General features: G+C 52.0%; 1 protein-coding gene across 4 annotated transcripts in view; it reads right to left on the bottom strand.

The window, feature by feature from the left end:
- The window catches only part of FLNB (filamin B), a 136730-nt gene extending 131088 nt beyond the window's left edge, over window positions 1-5642 (bottom strand). For all 4 annotated transcript variants that reach the window (XM_065933406.1, XM_065933405.1, XM_065933404.1 and 1 more), the window contains exon 1: window positions 5198-5642. In XM_065933406.1, the coding sequence (XP_065789478.1) occupies window positions 5198-5489 (292 nt within the window). In that variant the 5' untranslated portion in view covers window positions 5490-5642. The remainder of the gene's footprint in view (window positions 1-5197) is intronic.
- Window positions 5643-8962: the final 3320 nt, after the last annotated feature.

The following is an 8962-nucleotide window of genomic DNA, read 5'->3' on the forward strand; positions in this document are numbered from 1 at the left end:
TGCTGGAGGAGTTTGCAGACGTCTAACTACCATCTGGAAATGATTTGGCCCTGAGATTCCTGAACGGGTGAGGGACTGGAATGACCAGCCACTCCAAACTCCTGTCCAGCTCTCAGAAACAAAGCTGGAATGAATGGGTCCTGGAGGCAAAAAATCATAACACAACCAGAGGTCACCCCCTGCAAAGGAGGGGACACCCTCTGGGCAATCCATAACCCTATTAGAGCAACAGGAACTGCCATTAGCCAACCAAGCTGGCCTCCCCAGCATGGTGTCAATTTTAAATGTCCTTTCAGCGTGCAAACTCTCCAGTGTGACTTTTGAGAATATTATTGGACAGCACTTTATTTATTTAACCAAATACACAGCACCAACAGTTCATCTGCCATGAACTGTTCTGAGCACTTTAAAAAATATTAACTTGTTCAGTTTTTACAACAACCTTTTAAGGAGTAGCTATAATCCCCATTTAAGCTATAAGCAAACCAAGGCACAGAAGTTTCTTAATAGCTACTTAGTGGCAGGTAGGATTTGAACCAAGAATCCTAGCTCTTAACAAACTGACACTAATGTGTTATGTTGTTACAAGTGGCCCAGAAACTTCTCAGGAAGCCTGCTATCTTGCTGCTTTTTAAGCCATGTGAACTAGTGACAAATGGTAAAGAATCTACCTGCAATGCAGAAGACCTGGGTTCAATCCCTGGGAGAAAGAAATGTCAACCCATTCCAGAGTTCTTGCCTAGGAAATCCCACAGAGCAGAGGAGCCTGGCAGGCTACAGTCCATGGGGTTGCAATGAGCCAGACATGACTGAGTGACTAACACTTTCTTTTTCTTTCTAGATGTGAACTGCACTGCCTGAAAGACACACTGGTATTTGCTAAGTACTTACAGGACAGAGCAGAATTTAGTATTATTTGTACATTATTTTGGTGGGAGTGGGACGAAAGGAAAAGAAAACGGAGTGAGTGATCTACCACCCTGGAAACTCTGCCCAGTGACCAGAGGTCTTAGGAACATGCACCCCGCCTATTCTGGGGTGCTGGCCTGGCACAGGCACTTTAAGCAAACATCAGGGTCAGACCACATCCATTAAAAAGGAAAGAATTCCTTTATATAAAGGATCAAACCAAAACACACCACCCAAATTTCTAGGCTGCCCTGATTGTCATTCCTGGGTTGGGAGACCCCTTCTTCTCCAAGTTGGCTGCACTGCCCAGGGCCAGGAAAGCTTTTGGAAAAACAAGTAAATAAACCTGCCAGCTCCTGGCAGACAACTGGAATTAAATATGCTGAGGCCTCATTATGAACTGCCCAGGGTATAAGAAGGAACTTCAACTTTGGGATGAAGCCGAGGATGGGCCCACCCTACAAGGAATCACAAACATAAACAAACAACCAGCGAATTCTAGGCAGAAAAGCCACACTGCTCTCAGCATCTGACCACCTATGTCACACAACTGGCGCCTATACCCAACTCTAATGATTCCCACAATGTATGTTGTTGGGGGCTATCCAAAGTATACAAAACCCTGCATAGATACTTTTCCAGATTACAGGAGTGAAATTTCTCCCATTGGTAGTAGGAATCTCCAACAAACAAATAAACAACAACAAAACCATTGAAGACAGGGCAGCTATTCCCCCAACAAATTCACCTCAAAACAAGATATAAGTTGCAAACTCGGGCTTTCCCACTGGTGCTAGTGGTAAATGAAACGCCTGCCAATGCAAGAGATGTAAGAGATGAGGGTTTGATCCCTGGATTGGGAAGACTCCCCTAGAGAAGGCAACGGCAACCCACTCCAATATCTTTGCCTGAAAACTTCCATGGACAGAGGAGCCTGGCGGGCTACAGACAATGGGGGTGCTCAGTCAGAAGCAACTGAGCACAGAACAAAGGAAAGAAAAGGGAAGGAAAGAGAAAAGCAAAACAAAACAAAACAAACAAACAAAGATGCAAACTGATTCTGCTCACTTCCTGACATGACACTCATCTCATGGACCCTCTTCACAGTTCAGAGGATTAATCTCATCCCTTACCTAAGGCCTCACTTTGTTCAAGGTCAGAGACTCAATGTATGGATGTGCAACCAAAACCCCTACACCCCAGATTTACAAAACTTTGTGTTCACATGAGCTCTCTGGTGGGACAATGGGGCTGTATTTCACTTGTTTCTGACCCTGAAAAATAGGTCAGTTAAGCCTCAGGTTCAACAACTTGGCAGACCTAGGTTCCAGCCAACATTCACCAGCTGGGTGAGCTGCACAAAAAGTTACTTCACTCCCATTTCCCCAGCTTTAAATAGAGGTAATGATACTAACTGGCTTCCCAGGTGGTGCTAGTGGTAAAGAAAAGTGAAAAATGACGTCGCTCAGCTGTGTCTGACCCTTTGTGACTCCATGGACTGTAGCCTACCAGACTCCTCCCTCCATGGAATTTTCCAGGCAAGAGTACTAGAGAGGGTTGCCATTTAAACCCACCTGCCAGTGCAGGAGACGTAAGAGACACAGGCTCAATCCCTGGGTCAGGAAGATCCCCTGGAGGACAGTATGGCAACCCACTCCAGTATTCTTGCCTGGAGAATCCCATGGACAGAGGAGCCCGGCGGCAGTACAGTCCATAGCGTCACAGGAGCAGCCTAGAGTCCACGGGGTCACAAAGAGTCGGACTCGGCTGACACGACTGAGGACAATGATATTAACCACCATCCCCAGTAATAACAACCATTTCCTAAGCACTTGGCCTGGACTGGGAAGTGGAGGGGAGATCGTTACATAGACAAGGAAACCAGATCTCAAGGATTCAAGGTGGTGATCAGCGGGGTCATCAACAGAGCACACTCAGCACCTAGCCCGTGTCCCAAGCTGGAGCTCATCTGTCATCGTCAGCAAAAGGCGACAAAGCATACGCAGGGAAGCTTGAACTGAAGTCCTCGCGGGATGCGAATTTTTTTCTGAAGGGCCTTTACCCTGCACAGCCCCAGGAGCAGAGGGAAGAGGCCTCCGGCATCACCGCCTCAGGGAGTCCTGGCCCTTGGCAACTCTGCCTCCAGGCTCCAGAGGCTGGAAAACCTGTTTGCTGTAAGATCTTTCTGGAGACCAACTAGGCAGCCAATGACAGCAGTCATAAATGTGACCACAGCCTTTGACCCAGGAATTCCACTCTGGGGAATATGATCCAAGAAATTATTTAAAAGGAGAAAATAACACAATGTAAACTGTGGTGGGAAGAGGTCCATAGCAAGAAACTGCCAAAGTCCACAGGCAGCAACCAGGGAAGGGAAAGCTAACCCTGGAATGTCAGGACGGTAGGAGTCGCTATGGTCTGGCTGGGTTCAGGAATGAAAATCATGAGGGTTAAGGAGAAAAATGTACGGGGCCAGACAAAGTCTAGAATAAGACCCTCAATTTGGGGGCACTGATGGGAGACCATGCTGGAGGCAGCTGCAGCCTCTGTAAACAGTTGGCAAACTCGGCAGTCCAGGATTTTCTAGTACTGTGGTTTGGTTGGTTGTTTTTTTTTTAAAGAGATTTCATGTCATGTTCGGACACTTCTGGTTTACTTTAAGTTTCTTTGTTCGGTTAATTAAGTAAATACACATTTCCAAAGCAAAGAAGAAGGGATCCATGTTGAGCCCAGACGGTCTTTGAGATTCCTCAGAGGGGTCTGAGGAATCTTTAAAGGAAACAATTCCCAGAGAGACTGAGGTTCTCCTTTCCTCCTTACAGGAGATGGGCGCCCCAAAGGCGACAGCATGTCACACACTTCCCCCAGCAGGGCCTCCACCCTCGATGGGGAGGCAGATGGGCGGCGGCCCAGGAAGCAGCCCTACCTGCCCCACAGGTGTGGAGAGGGCGGCACGCGCGCGCACACACACACACACACACACACACACACACACACACACACACACACACACACACACACACACACACACACACACACACACACACACACACACACACACACACACACACACACAATGTAGGTACACACATTCTCTGCACCCTGACATGCTCTCCACACATGCTCTGTGTACACACACCCTCTGCACACGGACACACTCGCGCGGGCACACACACTACACACCCCTTGCCCCGATCCTTACAGTCCACACCCCTCGGCCGCCGTGTGACCCTTCCAGAAGCCCTCAACCAGCCGAGGTCACAGCGGGGACCTCACCCCCACTCTGCCTCCCCCGTGGCGGGGTTGGGGGGGGAGGCGGCGGAGAGGAACCCAACACCAACTCCCTGCCCCCTCTCAGGAAGACCCCGGTGTGGGGAGGGCGGGGAGAGGAAGGCCAAGTCTCCTTTAATTGTCACCCACTTCCTTCAATTCTCAGCTTCTGACCCTCGCTAGCCTGAGCGAGCCCATTAACCCTCTGCCCCCCACCTCGTCTGCAGCAGGGGTCTAACGGCGCCCCAGCTCGCAGGCTGCGTGAGGAGGGAGGTGACTGGGAAGGCGGCTGGCACTCAGCGCGCACTAGCTGGGGCTCCCGCCAGGCAGCGGTCGCTGTGACCACCACCCATCGCTGAATGACACCTTCGGCGGCGACCTCGCGGCCAGAGCTGAGCTGGGAGCGAGGAAGACACACCCCCCGGCTCCCCTTCCCACCTCGGGGCCCACACCCCTTCCGGCGACCGCCAGGTCCCCGTCTCCACCTGGCGGGAGGCCCCGGATTCAGAGAACAGTCCCTCCCGGGGCCTCTCCACCTGGCCTCCCAGCCAACGCCCATTCGGCGGCCGCGGGGCGCAGCGGGGCGAGCGCTCCGGGGAGCGCCGGACGAGGGCTCCACCCCCCAGGGACCGCGGACCTGAGGCTTCCAGTCCCCCGGCTCCCGCAGCGACACCCCAGCTGCAGAGAAACGCCACAGCCCCGACTCTCCCCGTGCGGCCTCAACCCGAACCTTCAACCCACCGCCCCCAACAGGCGCGCAGCCCCGGCGCACGGCAGGGTCCGAGCACACGAGGAGAGCGCCCCGGAGGACGGACCTCCCGAGGAGGCCTAGGTCCCCTTTGTCCTCGCGCCCTCGGGGGACAATGTCCCCCGGTCCCGGAGCCCACACGGAGCCCGCGGCTGCTCGGCGCGGTGGTGGTGGCGGTGGGGCACCCGACGGGGAGCTTCAGCCTCCACAGGGGCGCAAGCGCGGTGGAGGCTGGAGGGCGAGGGGTACCGGCCGGGCCGGGGCACTCACCGATGGACACGAGCTTGATGCTCTCGCGGTCCAAGAACTCGAGCGCCACGGACACGTTCTCCAGCTGCATCTGGCGGAAGGTGGGCCGCTGGTGGTACTTGCGGTACATGTGCTTCTGGCTGAGCACCTCCAGGAGCGCGATGAGCCGCAGCCCGTCGCTCAGGTCGGTCTGCAGGTTCCCTATGCGCTTGTTCACGCACTTAAGGTGCTCATTGCACCAACGCGTGAAGGTGTTCTGCTGGATCTTCTTCCAGGGCGCGTCCTCCGCCAGGTCCTTCTCGGTGACCGGCATTCTGGCGGCGGGGAGAGCGCTATGCGCAGCGAGCTGCCGGAGACTGGCGTAGGGAGGCCCAAGGGCCGCGGGGAGCGAAAAACCAAAGCGGAGCGGGAGCGGGGCTCGAACTCGCTGCTACCGAAGCCGCAGCTGGGGCTGCTCTGCGCCCGCCTGCCCGTGGCCGCGCGAGGCGTCTGGCCCCGCGCCTGCGCACTGAGCCGGCCCGCCCCTGAAGCCCCGCCCCGTCCCAGCCCTCAGAAGGGCGCTCCCGGGCCACGCCCGCCCCCTGCCGCTCGAAGCGGGCATTGCGGCCCGCGAACTCCCAAGTCCTCTGGGGTCCCCGCGCGCTGTGCTCACAGCCTCGGCGAAAGGAAGCTAGGCGGGAGATGTCCGGCTTCTCAAGAAGGTCACCCGGTTCCAGAGGGAGGGGACGTGTAGAGGTAGGAACCTGGACAGAATGGGCAGGGACGGCGGCATGGGTCACGCGGGAGGGGTTGACGGGGAGGGGCATTTCATCCACCTGAGGTTCAATAAGCTTCAATGAGACCTTTCATTGAGCTATTGCTGTGTGCTAGGCTGTGTTAAGGACTTCCCTGTAGCTCAAACGGTAAAGAACCTGCCTGCCAGGCAAGAGGTCAGGGTTCGATCCCCGGGTTGGGAAGTCCCTCTGGAGAAGGCAATGGCAATCCACTCCGGTATTCTTGCCGAGAGAATTCCATGGACAGTCCACGGGTGCACAGAGTCGGACACGACTGAGCGACTAACACAGTCCACAGCTCTGTGCTAGGCACAGGGAGCATCGTGAAGGAAATGGACATTTAGAAAAAATAAATTTATTTGGCTGCCTCGGGTCTCAGGTGCGTCATGCGGGATCTTTCGTTGGCGCACTCGGACTCCAGAGCACAGGCTCAGTAGTTGCGGCGCGCTGGCTTAGTTGCCAGCTGGAATGTGGGATCTTAGGTCCTGAACCAGGGATGGAAATTTGTTGCCCGCACTGGAAGGCGAATTCTTATCCACCGTGACCAGGGAAGTCCCTGAAATGGACATTTTCCTTCTCATATTAACTGAACACATATGAATTATAGTATTATTGTTAGTAGTATTTATTATCTGCCTACTAACTGAAGGCCTGTAAGCCTTCTTAGCACCTGCCAACAAATGGTAAATAAGACAAACTTATAATTTAACCTTGAGGAGTTCATAGACTAATAGGAGAAAAAAGTATAAATCAACTATCACAACACCCTAATGGTGGTGATAGAAATGAACCATAATTTGTCATGTATATTAGTTCCTTAATGTTGCTATAACAAATTACCAAAACTTTGCCTTTAAACACACACACACACACACACACACACACACACACATTGTTATCTTGCTTTTCTGTAGTTTAGAGTCCCTCGGAGGGCTCACTGAGCTAAAATCAACATATTGGCAGGATCCATTCCTTTCTGGAGGCTTTAGGGAAGAACTCATTTCTTTGCCTTTTCCAGCTTCTAGAAGCTTCCCAAATTCCTTGGCGGAGGCTGCTTTCTCTGTCTTCAAAGCCAGCAACATCAGGCGGAGTCTTTCTCATGCTGTCTTCTCTGGTTCTCCATAGTTACATCTAATTCTTTTAAGGACCCAGTTGGGAAGAGAGGTTGGGTAGGATGGATAGACGTCAAGGGCTTCCAGCTCTGGGAGGAGCCCGCAGATGTGTGGTTGTGGCATTATGTAACAGGTCATTTGTGTACAAGGGGAAGCACTTTCTTCAGATAGATTGCCTCACTCACTGGAAATGCTCAAAAGAGCCTTGAGGAAGAGAAGGTATTACCTGGCCCTGGCCCTGACTCAGGCCCATTGTTAGGATCAGTAACTATTGGAAGAATCATTCCTCTTCTTTGTGATTAAGTGAAGAAATTTGCTGGAGGTCAGCTGATAAGGACTGGACAAAGCTGGACTTGAACCTGGGTCTAACGCCAAAGTCTGTACTATGCCTAAAAGGCTGGGAACAGCATGGACCTTGTCTTCGTCTACACAACCTGAGCAGCAGATTCTCTAAAGGCACTGTGGGTAACCCTGCCTACCCCGTGTGCAAGGCTTCTAGTTCCTCAAGCTTTCTTCCACCCAAAGGCATCCATCAAAACTTATCAGCCAGTGTCTCACTCCCAAGGGGACCTCCTCCCTGCTAGGTGAGACCAGAGCTAATGTGATCAACTCAGTTCACTCAGCAGCTGATAATGTTCTAAGGTTCTGCTTTCTCAGAAGATATGTCTGTTTTCACCAGGTCTTGACACAGATAACTAAGTTCTGCATATAAATATCTAGTCCACCTCACTCTGAGCTGAGATACCCCTGTTTTAGGATGAGTCTGGTGATTCTCCACATCCCATCAGGAGACACCCAAGGGAGCAGTTTATGCGGAGTGAAGGGGACTCCATAGCCATGGTGGAGGAGGGTGATCAGTGGCTTTGGTGACAAGGAGAGGAAGCACACAAGGTCTTCAAAGGGCTCTTCATCAATATTTGATAAAAGAAGAGGGCAGGCATTTCTGCACGGAGCCTTTTCACCAATGCATTCCAGTTTTGTCGACAAGGCTTTCATTTAACAAAAAATAGTAGAAATAATAAGAATAGTAGTAATAGTAATAATAATGGAAGCTTCTGTTTCTTAAGTGCTGATATTCTCATTTAATTATCACAGCAACTCCAGAAGATGTTGTTATTATCCCCATTTTACAGGTAAGGAAACTGAGGTTGAGAGGAGTAGTCAGATACTTAAGGTCACAGAGTGACAGAAACTTGATTCTAAGGAAGGGCTAAGAAAGATAATACAGTAGTCATGATTAAGAGCAGGGACCTGCAGCAACGCTGATTTTATTTCTTTAGCTGTAACCTACTTTAACAGTGTACCTCCTAGGAATTTCTGACAAATGAGAACTACGTGTATAACACTTAGCGTGTACATGTCAGCTGAGAGGGCCGATGCTGCTATTATTGTCACAGACATCAAACAGTGAAGTCTGAAAGTTCCAGGTTTAGAAGCCCACTTTCCAAAGGGAACAGAGACGAAGAACCAGGACTTACAAAGTGAATTTCCCTTCTCACCAGACGCACCTTTCCCCTAGGGTGGGGGCCTTCTCAGTTGTAATTTTACACCAGTGTCCACACCCTGCCAGAAAGAAAGAGAAGCAAAATATAACCGAAAATATTTGCTCTGTCTCCACCCACTAGAGGAAGAGGAGCTGGTTCTCTCAGGAGCTCCCTGGAGAAGTGGGAGAGTTCACCCTCCTCTGCCAGCCCTGAATGCAGAGGTCCTTGGGACCACGTGGGTGGGGTGCTAAGAGGAAGCCTACTCTGGGGGGGAGGGTGGCGGAGGGCTGTTGGGAGAGCTGGCCTTCCTCCAAAGGGGTGGCAAAAGGCAGAGGTGTTTTGCAGGCCCAGGGGCCCCAGCAGGCAGCCCTGCCCTGAGATTTTGAGATTAGCTGGGGGCTTCTAGGAGGCAGGTTG

Source organism: Muntiacus reevesi, chromosome 4 (assembly GCF_963930625.1).
Source record: "Muntiacus reevesi chromosome 4, mMunRee1.1, whole genome shotgun sequence".
In the NCBI taxonomy this organism is placed as follows: Eukaryota; Metazoa; Chordata; class Mammalia; order Artiodactyla; family Cervidae; genus Muntiacus; species Muntiacus reevesi.